Here is an 18,716-nt window from a genome sequence, read left to right on the forward strand (position 1 = left end):
TATATGAGAAGATATTAAAATGGATTTGAGGGAGCTGGGATATGATGATAGAGAATGGATTAATCTTGCTCAGGATAGGGACCGATGGCGGGCTTATGTGAGGACGGCAATGAACCTCCGGGTTCCTTAAAGGCCAGTAAGTAAGTAAGTACCACTGTAGTAATGTGCCCTGCCGGTTTAGCGAATAAAATTGGAGAGATTCATATATAATAGGACAAAAGATTCATGTAGAATAGGGAAACAAAGTTTTGAAAACATCTTTAATATATAAAATACTCTCATTTTCGCCGCCTATAGCTTTTTTATATAGTTCATTTTTAAAGTTACAAATATTGTTCGATACTTTTTACTTTTGCTGACTTGGTATTTACAGTACAAAACAACACAAGTTTTGCAATAAAGTGAAGATCCTGATAAATTTTTCAGATCTCAGAAAGGACTAGATCTGTGAATGTATTAGCCTATGTAAAGGTCAGCAGTTCAGCACTGCCAGCCACTAAGATATTTGTTGCTGATGGGTGGAAAAAGAAAGCTAACCCCAGACCTTCTATGGTATCCTGCAGAAGGTTGCTGTAGGCGTATTTTTAAGGGCAAGGCATGAGAAATGGACGGCGACATGAGGGGAAGTAACCTTGGCCTATCCTGCCAGTGTAAGTGGGTAGTGGGTCTCATGCTGGGGCTCTCAATACAGAGAACAGACGACTGTGACTTTGGACTTCAAGCCAGTCGATTCGAAGTTCAGCTATTTCTGGTCTCGATCGGGATAGACCACACGTACAGCACGTCAGCATTACAACTATAATCATACTTAAATATCATTGTAATAAAAACTACAGAATCATACGCTAGTGATAACATTAATAATAATGGTAATGACGATGATAAGCACATTGTCATTGTAATATTTGCCCTGAAAATTCACGTCGCAGTAGTAGTAGAGTAGAGCATCGATTATCCGAAACAATTGGGGACGGAGGATATTCGGATAACTGATTTTTCGGATAACTGATTTTTCGGATAACCGATCATATACGAAAACAAATTGTACCGGTGTCATAGGAGCAGTATGAAACAAAGAAACACTGATATTAAACAGTATAATATATTTTGTATCACATTTCTTACAAATAACACAGAGAACTGACTAGCCTAGTTTGACAAGCTCAAAATGACCATTAAAATAGGCCTACAGTTTAGGAAAAGAAGTCTTTTTTTTTTTTTTGTTTCATAGCTGAGACTTTTTTTTTTGCCGCTAAATCTCGCATGCAGCGCTAGCGAAACTTCTACATGGCGCGCGCGCAAATTTGAATTTTCCGACTGGAACGCTTTCGGTTAACCGAGGTTTCGGTTGATCGGTATTCGGATAATCGATGCTGTACTGTAGTGCAGTGGTGATGGTAGTCGTAGTGGTCGTAGTGATGGTGGTAGTGTTGGTGGTAGTGGTCATAGTGTTGGTGTAGTGGTAGTAGTAGTAGTAGTAGTAGTAGTAGTAGTAGTAGTAGTGTAGTAGTAGTAGTAGTAGTAGTAGTAGTATGTATTCACACTGTAATGGGTATATATACCCGGTGGCAGTGGTAACTAATTACACTCAATAATGACAATAATAAACTTGTTAATTAAAAATACACTTAATAATAATACCAGTAATTAATACAAATAATTAATACTAATAATAATAATAATAATAGGGAATATCCTAAATTAAATGAAGCACTATCACTTAAAATAACATTTAACATAAATCTAATTTGTATCTTAAATCTAAGTTCGAACTAAAACCCACGAGTATGATATATTCATATCTGCACAAGTACCTTTCCACATTACACTCATTTCGCTGTCAACTCACTCACTGCACTGGAACTACGACACATTTCACTGATTCTATCCTGATTTCACTAACACTTCAAAAACATTTCACTGTTCAAATACTTTGCACTGCCACTATAAACTATAAAGCTTCACTGACAGGAACACGTTTCACTGACACAACACACTTCACTGACACAACATAATTCTTCACTGATACAGCACTTCAATAACAAAATATCATTTACATCCTTTACATACTGTGTATAATTACCGTCTATTAGTAAAGTCCTTAAGCCTATTTTTAAATACATTTTTGGTTGTTGGTAAAGCCTTTAGTAAGTCTGCAGGTAAAGCATTCCAGTCCATGATAGTACGATTGAGAAAAGAAAACTTTCCAGTGTCCGTCCTCTGCCTTCTTTCCCTCAATTTATATGAGTGGTCGTTCCTTGAAGAGTAATTTGGCGGTTGCAACCTATTTTTTATTTCTCTCCAGGCAGGCTCACCTCTGTATGTTTTGAACAGTGCGCATAATCGAATTCGCGTTCTCCTGTCCTTGAGTGTGTCCCATTTTAATGGTGAATTTTTCCGACAACACTTGAGAGCCCGTTTTTTAATCTTTTCCAGTGTCTTAATATGTTCTAATCTGTAAGGATCCCAACATGCAGCATCATATTCCATTACTGGAAGTACTAGTGATTTATATGCAATCTCTTTGGATTTATCAGAGCCTTTTCTTAGTACCCTCATCACAAAGTGTAACGCTCTCCATGCTTTTCCCGCTGTGTCCGTAACGTGTTACCCCCAGCCAAGATCGCTGCTAGATGTTATTCCGAGGTATTTACATTTGTTAACTTCCGGAATGGTTTCACCCCCTCACGTATACGATGCGACTATTTTATTTCTTTTCTTTGTAACGCTGATGGCTTTGCTCTTTAGAGAATTTATTTTCATTTTGTTGGCTATTGCCCAATTGTTTATTCTATTGAGGTCATTCTGAAGAAGAGTAGTATCTTCATAACTTTTTATTTCCCTGTATACCATACAATCATCCGTGAATAAGCGAACCCTAGACAAGATATTAACTGGCAGATCATTTACAAAAGCCAGGAATAGAAGAGGCCCCAAGACACTCCCCTGTGGGACTCCGGAAGTAATTTCAATTGGGTTCGATAATTCCTCCCCTACCAGTACTCTCTGAGTGCGACAAGTTAAAAACTCCTTGATCCACTGGAGTACTCTGAAGTCAATGCCCGTTGATTGTAGTTTAACCAACAATATATCGTGTGGGACTACATCGAATGCGCGTGAAAAGTCAATAATCACTGCATCTACTTGGCTACTGGAATCTATTCCGTGGTAGTAGTAGCAGCGGCGGCGACGGCAGCAACATCAGTAGTAGTAGTAGTGGGTCATCCAACTGTCTTATGATCAAAGCTGCGGCGGGAACTGCCTCCGGCGATGAGGCAACGTCTACGGCCGGACGGAGAAGTGGGCGGGTGGGGTTACCTGGTATGATCTCTCAAGCAACACAGTGTTGTTTGAACAGCGCAACTACACATGTACAGAAGAAATGGCAAATATAGGCTTAATTATTATATTCCCCATCGACTGTTTATTTACGATTCGTATATCCGTAGAGACTCCCCTCGTGCTGTCAGAAGATTATTTCAAGAGAAATTCACTGGTCACCGAGTTCCAAGTCGTGAGAGAATGCATAAATTAGTTAATAAATTTCAGGAAAAGAGAAGTGTTCAAAATAAGAGAAGCAAGAAAGGAGATTGGTAATTTCCTAATCAGATGCCAGAAATATGTGGAAAACGGAGCTAGGCAGTTCCACCATCTTCTTGCGTAACATGGCTAACGTAACTTTTGAAGTACAGTAGTGGCAAAAAAAATCGGACCGACCCTTGTTCACTCAGAACACGATGGACTGGTAACTAAGACTTTCGTGGTTCGAATCCTGCCTGGGAAGGAACTTCCCCCCCCCCCCAATACTTTTCGATTGCAGCGATATTTTACTACTTAATTAACTTATTATTCCCAAAACATGAATTTTACCAGCAACCGAAAAGTATTGGGAATAAATTTGAACGAGGAACAAAAAAAAAGTTTCCTTCTCAGGCAGGATTCGAACCACAAAAGTCTTAGTTACCAATCTATCGTGCTCTGGAGTGAACAAGGCTCTGAAATGAGCTACAAGGGTAGGTCCGGTTTTTTTTTTCTTGCCTCTACTGTGCATTTTTTTTTATATATTTTTTTTTCTAGCAGAAATATGCAGTCGTAAGAATTTGCCTGCATTTATATATTGTAATTAATCTTATTTCAGTTTTATGATGCACGCTGTATATACTTTTGTATTATCTTAATGTGCTTAATGTGTATAAGCCTACTTCTACTTTTGTCCTTCCAAAAACACCCTCGAGCATAAAATTTGGCTTTTTCGGAAGCGAACTAATTATATGTAAGTTTTATAATTTTAAGTTTTATAAAAGAATACAATAAATGTATTATTATTATTATTATTATTATTATTATTATTATCATTATTATTAATATATCCCTCCCAAAAAGAAATTATGTGCTGCATCAGGAATACACAGGCATATACAGTATGGTAAGTTAATCAGTTTCGGAAATAAAACTACAGTTGTGTTGGTTCTAATGTTTTATTCTTCATACCTGAAGATGCCCCATGAGGGCGGAAACGCTTGTATGATGACACAATACGATGTAAATATATAAAACATTCAATTAATTTGATATTATATTAGTGTTAAGTCATAAGATTGAAAAAAGGTTTAAATTTATTGATATATAGCATTAATAAGGGGCTTAGCTGACCATTCCAAAATGAATTGTAAATTAATAAAAATTTGTTATTTTGTTGCATTTGAAAAATATTCCTCCATATTTTTTTTTTTTATAAAAGTACTTCTAAAATTCATCTTTAGAATTAAATTGTTTATTTAAGATTTCTGAAAGCCAATATCAAAATTGTGCTGCAGACATTTTAAATACGTCTTCTAAGGAGTCAAATGTCATATAAACTTTGAATTAACCTTTTAAAATGTCTCGGATATATCTATTTTATTGAGTTACTGTTTCCTGGTATTTCAAAATTTCGGCCAAAATGATTTCTTCGAAAACTAATCTCGAATTTAAATTGTTGCAGCAATGATATTTATACAACCAGGAAATTAAAATTTTGCATCAATTAGGAAAAAAAACTCCAATTTTACTTCCTCTTGAATAACAATTTCATCCTTAATATGATCTATACAGCGTGGATTTATGCAGACGAGCATCTGTTATCAATTAATTTAGCTGCGAAGTGGCTCTGTTTCTTAGAAACGTCCCTGCTCATCAGCCGGGTGATCCCGCTGACACGGTCGTGACCGTCCCGCTCTGCTGTTCAAACAAACAAGTGTCAGACTGGGTTTAAACAGCCACCGCCGTCCCATCCCACTTTCATTAATTAGTACACAAGGCACCATGCACGTCGCCTCGTGTTTGAAACTTAAACATTGCTAATTAACAGCCATAACCAATTTGCTGTCAACACGTCACCATGGGGATGAACATTCTTTACTCACTGGCAAAGCAGATTATCCCAAGGTTTTCAAGACCCATCTCACAAGATCCCTTCCACAGCCTGCTTTACATGAACGCTAGAAATGCGTAATTACTGGAAAATGTATTTACTGTATCAGATTTCACTTCGCTCAGAAAATTTCTTCTTGCAGAAACACTCGAACCAGCGCCCATTCCGCAAGACATGACGCCTTATGCCGCGAGGTTTCGGCGCTGTATATTATTACAATATGCAAATAGATCTAAAAATATCCTTTTAGTTGGTTATTTAACGACACTGCATCAACTACTATATTATTTAGAGTCGATGGGATTGGTGATACCGAGATGGTATTTGGTGAGAGTTTGCCGAGGATTCGCCATCGATTGTTTGACATTCGCCTTACGGTTGGATAAAACCTCGGAAAAAACCCAACCAGGTATTCAGTCCAAATGCAAGTCGAACCCTCTCCAGAGCGCAACTCCGGATCGACAGGCCGACTGAGCTACGCCGGTGGCTCTATATATTTTAAGTGAATTTGTATAAATATAGCATTATTATGACAAATCTACTTAAACCGTACAGTTTATAAATGAAACGGAAAACATACTTTCGAAATTATAGACAATTTTTTGTGCTATGCCATCCATAAAACGAAAGTCTATATTTCTGAATGTTTAGTAAATTCTACAGTGCGTTTTTGAAAGATTGTTCAAGAAAAGCTGTGAACTGCATTTTCATATCTTCAGCTTAATATTTATAATACTTATAAAACCACGTAGGTAGTTTCTTCAATGGAAGTAATGTGAAGAAGTTGGGTAAATTCTTATTCATACTGATGACGAAAGATCAAGTTCTAAGTTTTAATGCGATTTGTAATTAATGTTGGGCTATATTAAGTTTAAATTGTCATTGATGAGTTTTATGTAAGTTTTATTTGTTAATAAGAATTTGATCCTTAAATTGAGAACTTAGACGGAATATTAATTTATTTTGTTTTCTAGATTAGTTAACACACAATAATAACTTAGTTTCAGGAGGCACCTCATGGACTGGATTGTACTAGGATCGCCATGAACAGATAAGTTGTAATACTATTCATAATATTGTTTTGATGAACGTTGATCGTTATTCCCTTATATAACGTTTAATTTAAAAAATCGGCAGATCATAGCCTTATTCTACTTCTTATTTATAAGTAGAACTATATGCGAGTGCAATCACTTGTCGACAAGGAGGAAAAGGGGAATACAAACAGAACAAGAAAAAAACAAAGATAGCAAGGAAGAAGAAATATAGCAAAGAAAGTACAAAGAGAAGAGGGAAAATACGAAGAGAACAAGGGAAAGATCAGAAGAATAAGAGGAATAAGCACAAAACAAGGGGACGATAAGGAGAAAAGAGGAAAAAGGAGTAACTTATGAGGGAAGACAAAGAGAAAAAGAAGACGAAGAAAAAATAAGGAAACAAGGGGAAGGCTTTGATTACAAGGGGAAGGCAACGAGAACAAGGCGAATGTTAGGTAATCTATGGCGAATCCGCGGTCTCATCTCGACAATTACCATCTCTCTATCACCACATCTATTGACGAATTCTCTAACTCCAAACCAGTACATTTCTCCAGACGCGAAATTGAAAAGCTAGCTACCCTAGTGTTAGCAGAGAGTCATAGACAATGTAGGATAATATATTACTGATTAATTTTTGTTATCTATTCATCTCAAAAACTTTTGTCACGGCGAAAAACCGCTACGAGCTTCTGCATCAACTGAATAAGTATAAACAGTCATGTAAGTACTTCAAATCAAGAAGCACATTAGTGATTAGTCCTAAATCGAGACTAATATCTGCGTAATTTTGTATGAATAGCAAGGATTTCTTTATTGGGAAATAAGATACTTCATCTCTATGGATACGTACTGTTGCGTGTTACAGACACGATGCGCTCGGAGCCGGCGGAAGATGCAGCGGCGGCGACCGCGATGACGACGAGCAGCGCGACCACGGAGCTGGGAGGGTGCTGGGAGCAGCACGAGGGCTCGGACGAGCCGTACCCCGGGGGCGGCAGGAGGAGCCGCTCAGCTCGCAGGTCACGGCCCGCCCCCACCGTCACGCCAGAACTCGACCTCACCGATTCATCGTCCGTGAGTACCCATTTCTATCCAAGATATTAATTTTATTTATATACCAGGCAATTCCGTTGCGATTCCCAAATTTTTCTCCAGAGACAACAGCGGTATCAAAAAAAAAAAAGAACTAAGGTTTACTAGGAAGAAAGTGATTAAAATAGAATTCTTAGAACTTCTACATTAGCAGAGCAGATCGAAAATTACAGTTTTTTTTTATCATTTCATAAAACAAAGAACTCGTATTATCTTCTTGAAAATAGGTAACAAATATAGATATAGAGATTGTCCTAATTCGTAAAAGTGGGCTTGACTCACTATAGGTGAACAACTTAGAAAACTCCGTTGGTCTGCGCATGGGTCAATATTAAAAAGTGACAGAATATACTATTCACCTCATCCTTCCTAATTATCCGCCAATAGCAGTGCGTATTTATTATCAAACACTTTCCTTAAACAATGGGCTTAAAACTTCTAGATACACATAACATATTAATAAATCGGTGCAATTTAAAGTTTCTGAGCAACAAAAATCCTAATTGATATTAATTTTCTTTCATGTCGGCTAGTTTGCATAAAGTTTTCTTTCAATATTGACACATACTTGTATTAGCCTATCCATGCAAATAAAATCGTCATTAATAAAATCTTTCTCAATTACTGCTATATGACTGTGGAAAATTTCACAATAATAAGCTTAATATTTTCTGAAATAAATGTACCTAAAGTACCTACAAAAAATGAAGTTTTGAGAAACAAGCGCTTTGTACCCTGACATTGATATTTAAAGACCCTTGGCACGCGATCATTTAAAGGCAACTAAGTCCATTTAAAATAGTTGAAAAGCAATGTAGGTATCTTATCTTACGAAAAACTGAAAAACTATACTTCGTTCAATTTTAATATACGGGGTTCCCTGAAGTCCTCTATCTGCGTCGGAGAATTCACTACGTACCCCAATAATTCACTTCAACCTGTTTTTAACTATTGCACATGATAGATAAAGTGAGAATGAAGTGGTGTGAGTTGGTCGAATGAAAAAGAGAAACAGGGGTACTCCGAGACATTCTCTGCAACTTCGTTTTCCACCGTTTTTAACGGGTTATTAACACTACGACATAAAACACAGGCAAAAATTCTGCAAATTTTCATGTGCCTTAGGATTTACACACGTTGAAGGAGTGAAGCTTATTTCGATTGTTTTTCTGCGTAAGTAATTCTAAACCAACGCAGTAAATTATCAGTTCTTTTCGCTTTCGCAAAATCGCACGCGCCTATATTTTAAGAGGTCGAATCCTACCACGCATTCAATAACTTCACCTTGTATTGCAATACATTACGTACGTACACTTGCCACTTGGCAGGTTACAAGATAAATTACAAGCCGAAGTACAGGCGGCCTCTTCGTATCATCCTTTGTAAGTGATGAGCCCAGATATCGCGAGCAGACCCAACCATAAACACTGTAAATCAGTTTTGTCACACACTCAGGAAGATGATAAAATTGCGAGCTCACGACAAAAGGAAGAGAAAGAGAGGAGCTCCAGTCTATAGCAACTAGGAACAAACACAAAATAAATCCTACAACAGCAAATACATTGTCAACTGAAAAGGCAATTAAAATGGTAATACAGTAAAACCTAGGTAATATGTAACCCAGTTACTCATAGCTTTGATTTCTACAAAATTACATTTAAAAGCAGTATATATAAATTTTTTAATTGTACGTAATCCACTTTCGTAAGTTTAATTTTTTTAAACTAAGTTTGAATTGTGCCGGTACGTATTTTTTTTTTAACTTTGATACTTAATAAAATTTCACTTTACTTCACATGACTTAATGCTAGAATAAAGATACATATTGTATTTTATATACAGAGTGATTCACGAGGATTTACCGTCCTTTACGGGCTTATTTCCGAAGACATTCTGAGCAAAAAATGTCATATGAACATGGGTCCTATTCTCAATATTTACAGAGTTACGTTTCATTATTGGAACGCATTGCTGTGAACTCGTGATCTTGGTCAGCGTGCAGTCAGCAGCCAGCGCGAACGCTACGGAAATTAAAGGTAGCCGTATGCAGTAGCGTAGAGTGACGAGTGCCGTTCACAAGCGTGCGGTCAAGTGTACTCAAGCGGACGGCGACATTTTTTTTTTTTTTTGATGTGTTGTAAACTCTCCAAGACTGGAAATTAGGATGCAAAATTGCACTGCAAATAATTAAGTCAGTGGAAGTGGTGTGATTTGTAATAATTGTTGTGGTTTTAAGTGCGTAAGAATAATGTAATTTTCTAGTTAAAAATAAAAAAAAAATATGTCTGTACGAAGCAACTGAGGAGTTCACAGCACATTTTTAGCTTCATAATACTTGCCAATTAAAGAACTGATACTTCTGAATGGTTCATTCTCTATTTGTATTATTCTTTTACCTTCAAACTAAAGAAAAAACGTATTTTACAAACAACTTTAAGTTAGTGTAACTCTGAAAATATTGAGAATAGGAACTATGTTTATATGACATTTTTTGCTCAAAATGTCTTCAGAAATAAGCTCCGTAAAGGACGGTAAATCCTCGTGAATCACCCTGTATAAAAATTACTCTAGCACCCTCAAAAAGAGTACATACTCGTGCTCAGGGGACATTCCACAAAATTTAAAAACAAGTATTTAATTAACAAAATAAAATAAAAAGAGAAAAATAAAAACACAGATATTACAGTAATTGAAACTTTATATTACCTCCCTAAACAATAATTTTTAATTGAATTTTTTATTAAGGAGCATTAGCAAATTGAATGTTTGGTAATTTAGCTGTTATTTTGCTATAGATCCTTGGACCGGAGTTGCTACTGTGATTATAAGCTACAGTTGTGGTGCATTTAGGTTGTCAAGCATATGTTGTCTGTTCTGATCTGTTATCTTACGACTCTAAATATATTTTAATTAATCCTCAAGATCAGATGAAGGATAGGGGAACATACGAACCATGTGACAGTGAAGACTCTACCTCTTTACATCAGTGATCTCAAAGTTACGGACTCGTATCCATAAACTCACACAGCCCAGGCGAATATAGAGACAGTATGCTCCGTCTTTATATGCTAGTTTATCTTCCTTCTCACTGAACATGTTCCAAACTTTTTAAATCAGTTGCAGTTCATTATCTGTCTGGCAATCAAGTGTGACAGTAAAAAGAAGAGCTACTCGCTTTAAGATAAAGTTAGATATAAAAGAAGTTGAGGCAAATCCAAACAAAACGAAAGTGAAATTGCAAGAGGTTGTAACAAACATGTGTAATATAAAAAGTTAATGATTTGGTAAGATATCTTAAATTCTGAGTTCATTATTGGAAAAAAAATTCGTAATGTATTGAATTTCTAGTATTTTACTTTCTTTAAAACACATTTGGACAAGTTAAAAGAATCTCTAAGTACTTCCAACTCCCTGTGTTCTGTTAAACTTATTTCTAGTCGTTATAAAATTATCTTATATTCGAACCTTACACTTATACGTAGTTCTGACTTGTGCGTTTTTACTATATATATTTAAAACGGAGCCACACTCATGAGTTCGAAGCTCGGCGAGGAAATGCGACGTAATAAGATTCAAAGTACAGACTCGTTCCTTTATCGTTCTATTAGGCGGAACGTGTAGTGTCAATAGCTTCAACGACTGTTATAATTAGAGCTGGAAAGTTGGTGACCTAAAAATTACAAAATATGACTATAAAATGATATCAAATTTAAGATAATATGACATTAAAATTCATAAAAAAATGACCAAGTGTTTAATAGTAAAATACAAAAAACGATAGTATACTTCATCTGTGGAAAGTATATTGTCACCAGACTCGACTGCCCCAAAAAAACTTTCTCTGCTTTGATGAAGGATCGGTGGAGCGGAGAAAAATTCCCTCCGGCACCGGGATTCGAACCCGGGTTTTCAGCTCTACATGCTGACGCTCTATCCACTACGTCACACCGGATTCCAATTCCGATGCCGGTTTGAATCCTCTCAGTTTAAGCTCCACGTCGTAGTTTTCCTTTAGTGGCCAAACAAATTAAAATATTGAGCTGCAGTATATTTGGCCATTTTACTTAAAAGCCCATTAACTTTCATGCACACCATTGCCGAATGAATTTGTTTCTACTAGAGGTGAACAAAACTAACTGCCGCTCTCACTCGTTGTGTTCGTTGCATTTGTCTTCCTAGTCTCGTGTCGTCTCATCTCGTCTCGTCTCGTCTCGTCTCGTCTCGTCTCGTCATTGTCGTGTGCTTCGAGTGTCGCTCATCATTCTCGAAATAGCATTTGGTCATCATTGAAATAAATAGCATTATACATGTTTAAATGAGACAAAAAGACAAAACAAAACAGTATCTTAGTTATTAAAATGTTTTGGTTCTATTATATGATATCACCTATGGTTATATAAATATAAAAAAAACAATTCTCAAATAAATTTGCATTTCTAAGAAACATACAATATAACGTAATATCTTTTTATTTGAGATTGCACACTTGATGTCAAACATATGAAAAGAAAATTCCTAGCATTTTAATAAGGGCCTAGTAAATGAATAAAGACTGAGGAACGGATTATTACACACTGTAAGGTAGAGATGATGTTTCAAGTAGGCTATTTGATTGTTTATACATGTATAACAATTGCCAAAGTAGATAAAAGTTCAGTCAGGTATAAACAACTGTGGCGATTCAAGGCTGGTTGACGTTCGGCACTTCGGGAGTGATCAATCTCGGCATCTCGAAACACACACAAGCAGTCTTTATGTCAACGACGCGACGTATAGAACATTGTCGTGCGGGTTTTCGGCTTTGCGGGCGCTATCAGTCTTGCTTTCTCGATCGTTTAAAAAAAGATTATGGTTTATTTAACGACGCTCGCAACTGCAGAGATTTTATCAGCGTCGCCGGTGTGCCGGAATTTTGTCCCGCAGGAGTTCTTTTATATGCCAGTAAACCTACTGACACGAGTCTGTCGCATTTAAACACACTTAAATGCCATCGACCTCGGCCGCGATCGAACTCGCTACCTCGAGCATAGAAGGCCAGCGCTATACCAACTACGCTACCGAGGGCGACCCTCGATCGTTGTTCATCTCTAGTTTCTACATACTGAATATAAACAAAATCTCTCCAATAGTTTAGGAGAAACTGCTGCACACAACAAGACGTCTTGCCCAAAACAACTTTTACAGCATGAACAATGCTGAAAACTTATATTTGCGGAAAAAGCTTGAAATGAAGTTCCTCCCCCCTCCCATTAACTACTATAATGCGAAGGTAAAGTTCTCCTTGTTCTCAAACCCACAACTAGTTCCCGAGTATACTCCTACGGTATGATTTACGTACTTTTGGAATTCACTGTACCGTTTCATTATTAGTAAGTCTTCGTTTGAGGAAGGTTAAATTACAGGATCCTGTGGATCAACAGCTGTAAGTTCATTTCTAAACAAGATGCTCAACGAGGCTTTATCGTTCCACATTACAAGTTCGAACCGGGAACTCCTCATGATCCAGGTGTATGAAGACAAGCCGACTAACACTGCAGTTCACAATCTCTGCTAGCCTTAATTGCAATATGGTGATGTTGCGGCTCCAAACGCATTAATTTATTTCTCATTCCAAGCAGCCTAATTAACTAACCAACTTGTCCCGTAAACCTCGTCTAATCTCTCGGAGCAGACCTCGTAGATCCGAAGGCTCAGTTCTCGACCCGGACTTTGAAAAGGTGGCAGATATTACACAGCCACACGCAGAGAAGTTGTTAATCAGGAAAACCCTCATCGTCAATCACAAAAGTATTGCAGGTTATTACAGCGTCGCATGTTTATGGGACTTAGCGCTGCAACAGCCGCCACCTGTCGTGAATAAAGTACCAGGAGAGTCCACAAAGGACTCTGATTTACGAATTAATGATGCAATATCAAACAACTATGTTCAAATAAGCTCCGCTTATCACAGTTAATACCATGAGAGGTTTTGAGATTGTATTGTATTGTACAGGGACATCATTTTATTTTTACTTCAATTTTTATTGTACCTGAGTTTTTTAATGTACTTCACTCCCACCCCTTCTACCAATGAAGTTCCAACCGTCCTCCACACAGAACCAAGGCCGCGTATGCAGTACTGAGTTAGTGAGTATAGTACGTTCCAGAAATATGTTCGCGTTTTCCAGTGACGAAAGAGCTTTCAATATTGAATCATATTTTCGCACAGGTACTGTCGTCCGTTTCCCTACGTCGCATCCCGGTTTCCCCACCTGCTTCTCTTCGCCCCTCTGTAAAGTATAGTAGCTGGGCTGTCTTAGCTCTTTTCTGGAAACATTAATTTCTGTTAGGAATTGGACGTCTACATAATATTACACAACTGTTTAAAATAACTTAAATAAAAGGGCCTCGTTAAGTAATTAACTGTCACGTGATCCCCCCCTTTCTACGACCCTGCGACAAAACCACTTGATCGGACAGTAGATGGCATTTCTGAGTAATTTTATATTTTTGGATCGGGCAGAAGTGAAGATTAAATTTACAGTACGTAACGTACTCTTTTATAGAGTAGGTATAGAATGATTTCAACACGAGTTCCTCGTGCGAAGGACGAAACTCGTAATTGGAATTAGGTACAATAGTCTATAGTGCGATAATATGCACAAAAGAACTGAAGCCTGTATCGAAATGAACGGCCACCATTTTCAAAAATTTGTTTAAATATCTATATTATAATTATTTTTCAATTTAACTTCATTCTCTATATTGTACGCTAATGTGCTGTAACAGTACAATATACACTGCATAATGAATACGTCCGAATGGATAGCTCAATTCGTGAGTAAAACACCTGTTAATACAGTACTGTATTTTGATTAAACAAAAACCTAATGAAAATTATCAAAATCAAAATCGTGATATTTCCTAGTTTACATAAATGGATGAACTAGGCTACTTTTCTTCCCTCCTATACCTAGTAAAGTGATTTGTATTTTACGCCAGTATCATCGAACTCCAGTCTTGGAAGGGGGAGCAAGCGGTGTTTCCAGTTCTAGACCTTTAATCCAAAGATATAGCCAGGTTAGTATTAAAAATGTTAGTAAAAATAAAATGATATCCCTGTATTTATTTACATTCCATGGTATTCGTACATCGCTTCACAGCTAGAATATGGAACATGTCAAAAACCTTAATAGTATTACAAAGTCTTAATTATAGTAGCCTAACAGTCAAGTCCAGTGGTTCTCAACGTGTGTGCCGCGAGATTAGCTAGGTGTGCCGTGAAACTTCTGAGATTTTATTGTTGGTAAAAGTAATTAAAATAACAGGCAGATCATTTCAAACACGTCACAGCCATAACAAAATTACAAAATACCTCCACATATGCAGAACACTTCACAAATGCTAACAGCACCTACAGAGACATCAACAGAGAGATGACAATACTACACATCGAACCAAAAAGCCAGAAACTAAACACACTAGAACAATATGAAATATATAGTCACACAAAGACACACCTCAATGAAATTCTCAACATATAACTCAATTTCAGAACACATGCCCTTTGACTCCACATTACACCACGCAAACACACCCTCACAGGAAACAAAACAAGAGGCGCCAAGACCAACAACGACCAGTTCTGAAGATGACCCATAATAGGTCGAAACATGTAAACCAGGTATGACAGAATTTAACACAAGAAATTATATAATACATATTCCGAAGTGATACAGTGTTAAAAGTTGTGTAATCAAGGTGTATAATTAAAATAATTTCATTCAATATTTATTTTTGCTACCTACATAAATGTTCAATTCATGGTGGAATTGAAGACAAACACACACCTTTCTTGTTCAACTGACAGAAGTTTCTCGCGCTTCTTGTTTTTTTTTTTATGTTTGTTAGTGTCTTACGCCCATCCCATTTTGTTCCAAGATGCTGGATATAGAATTATATATATATATATATATATATATATATATATATATATATATATATATGCACCGAATGACGTTGAGGATAATCAGTACATGAAAGGAATAGTTCAATAATCGAATCCTCATGAACAAATCTGATATAACTCAGAAATTGGCATTTCATACTTATATACCTGTTAACCTATCGAGCTGTCCCTAGTGAATATACTCGACCGTAGGTTTGCTTTTCACGTATGCGTACATGGCACTGGATAGCTGAAGACATGTCATCAATCCGCTGGGAAATAGTATCGTTTGGCAATGCAACCAAGGATATTTCCTCGGCGCTGTCGCCTAACATCGATTCCACTATTTCCTTGCAGGCTGGTAAAATTAGCGTGGGGCTGCATTTTTTTCGCTACTATCTCAGCAACTTCTTAACTGCCCACTTGCGCTTCTTCAGAAATAGTTTCTCTCCGTTCCATAGCTTTAGCTTGCTTTTCTTCCGATGACAACTGTCAGCTAAAATAGTTATCTTTCCCGGATATGTTACTACTCGTATGTTTGGTATTGAAAATTCTTCTCAATTTACTAGGGGCCGTGGATTCGTTGCTTAGTTTTTCTCCACACACGCCACATTTAGTGCAGGACGATTTTCAGGTTCACTGAGCGTAAATCCAAAGTTTAAATACCGGTAACTATCTAGGTAACTACAGACTATTCCAGTAGGTTCTTTGTCCCCCTATGCTGCTTTCACGAAAATTACACTTGGAATTGGTTCGTTCTCACTTTTGTTACTGTTAAATTATTTTCACTGACTCATCTTCAAATTTTCTCATTTTAATTAAAAACTTATACATACTGAAGTTACATTAACACAATACCGCAAATAACACGCGTGGAACTAAAAATCGACTTCTAAATATTCCAGAATATGAACAAAATGGCTTTACGACTGCAAGTCTACAAACTGACTGGTGAAGGAAAGCTATGAGCGTGCTAGACTGAAGCTATTGCGTCGTTGCCAACTCGTACGTTAGTCTCCTCTCGCATTGTTGTCAACTCGTACGTTAGTGTGCCGGGGAACTCGTTACATGGGATAATGTGCCGTGAACAAAAAGGGTTGAAAACCACTGGTCTAGTTGAAATATATACAGAAGAATTTTACAATATAGTCTACAAGTACAACACAGAGACAGAAATATTCATGCAGCGTTGTTGAATGTCATAAATTCACCTACAGAACAGAAGGCGTGAGAAATTAGGTACTTCTTTAATTTGGCAGTAAATTTAGATTTAGATTTATATATATATATATATATATATATATATATATATATATATATATATAATCTTATGTTTTGAGTTTCATTTTTTATATCCATAGAAAGGCTATTAAAAAATTTACTGCCATGTAACGCACTCCTTTTTTATAACACGATAGACTTGATGGAATATGAAAGTCATTTTTTACCCGTATTTATGCTATGAACTTTTGAATTACTTACAAAGTTTTCACGATTACATACGAGGAAGTTCATTAATGAAAAAATACACTGACAAGTCATGGACATTATTTGTAGCTTTTCGAAAATGATCCTACACGATTCCCTAGATTTGTTCTAATCACTCTTTTTGTAGTAGGAATATATTGTTACTATCTGTAGAATTTCCCCAGAATATTATTCCAAAATTCATTACCGAGTGGAAGTATGCAAATATATATATATATATATATATATATATATATATATATATATATATATAATTTCAAATGTTCGTCTCAATCTTCTTGGAGTGTAACTCAATTTATGAATAGATTAACCTATACGCTGTAACTCGGTCCATAATAGAAAGAGAAATTACATCACCGAATTTTTAAAAATAGAACAGACAGGAAAAAGCGAATAATGAAGTCCAATGAAAATATAAACAGAACGTGCGTGGGTGAGTCCAGCATTCAGATTGAAGCCAGAGTGGAGCATATAACTTCCTACACAATTTATTCGTGTGTACATACGTGACAGGAACAAAGAAATGAAGGAATACGCGCAAACGCTTACAAAAGGAATGTACACCGAGAAAGAGAGACAAAATAAAATAGGGGCAGTTAGAGACAGAGAAAGATGGAATGGTAACACACAGAGAAATTCTTTCATAACTCTTTCCCTGAGTGTAAGACAGTTTAGTGGAAAATTTTTATCATTCTAAATGAGGGAGAAAAAAGGTAGATTGTTCAGGAGGGGTTTGGTTTGGACTTTTCTCATTGCAGTGAAATATGAAAAATCATACATTTCTGCTTTTACTTCCCTACTATATGAAGAATAAAGGAAAAGTATCATGATAATGCTAAAAATGCATTTCAATATTTTCACAGACACGTTTTCTCTGAATCCGAGAACGTAGCTTACGGCATGCAGTACTGTCTGTCCCTATCCATCCTTACCCAAACACACATATCAATGTATAACCATATACGCCATCCATCCACCTATCGCCGTATCCATCTAGCCATTATCCCCGTATCCATCCATCCATCTATCCGTCCATCCATCCATCCAACACCATATCCATCCATCCATCACCATATCCATCCATTCGTTCCCGTATCTACCCATCCAGTCTCGTATTCATCTATAGGCCTATATAGTAGATCCATATCAATCTATTCCTATTCATCTATCCATATCCATCCGTTCCCATATCTACCCATCCATTCCCGTATTCATCTACCCTATATACAGTAGATCCATATTAATCTATTCGTATCCATCCATCTATTCATATCCATATCCATCCATCCATATATCACTATATCCATCCATCCGTCCCCGTATCTACCCATTCATTCCCGTATCCTTCTACAAAGATGCATATCAATCTATTTGTATCCATCCATCTATCCATATCTATCCATCCAACATCCCCGTATCCATCCACCCAACACCATATCCATCAATCCATCCATCACCATATCCATCCATCCGTCGCCGTATCTACCCATCCATTTCCGTATTTATCTATATACAATAGATCCATATCAATCTATTCGTATCCATCCATCTATCCATATCCATCCATCCATCCATCCATTCATCACAATATCCATCCATCCGTCCCCGTATCTATCCATCCATTCCCGTATCAATCTATAAAGATTCATATTAATCTATTCGCAACCATCCATCTATCCATATCCCTTCCCCTATCCATATTCATTCTTCTAATTCTATATTCATCCACCATCCATCCATCCATCCAATCCATCTA

At 36.8% G+C, this 18,716-nt stretch overlaps 1 protein-coding gene across 3 annotated transcripts in view; it reads left to right on the forward strand.

Annotated features, from left to right (window-relative positions):
- Window positions 1-18,716, forward strand: part of dimm (basic helix-loop-helix family member dimmed) — a 923,739-nt gene that overhangs the window by 767,048 nt on the left and 137,975 nt on the right. For all 3 annotated transcript variants that reach the window (XM_069845433.1, XM_069845434.1, XM_069845436.1), the window contains one exon: window positions 7,319-7,527. In XM_069845433.1, the coding sequence (XP_069701534.1) occupies window positions 7,324-7,527 (204 nt within the window). In that variant the 5' untranslated portion in view covers window positions 7,319-7,323. The remainder of the gene's footprint in view (window positions 1-7,318; window positions 7,528-18,716) is intronic.

The sequence above is a fragment of the Periplaneta americana genome, chromosome 14 (assembly GCF_040183065.1).
Source record: "Periplaneta americana isolate PAMFEO1 chromosome 14, P.americana_PAMFEO1_priV1, whole genome shotgun sequence".
NCBI classification, from domain to species: Eukaryota; Metazoa; Arthropoda; class Insecta; order Blattodea; family Blattidae; genus Periplaneta; species Periplaneta americana.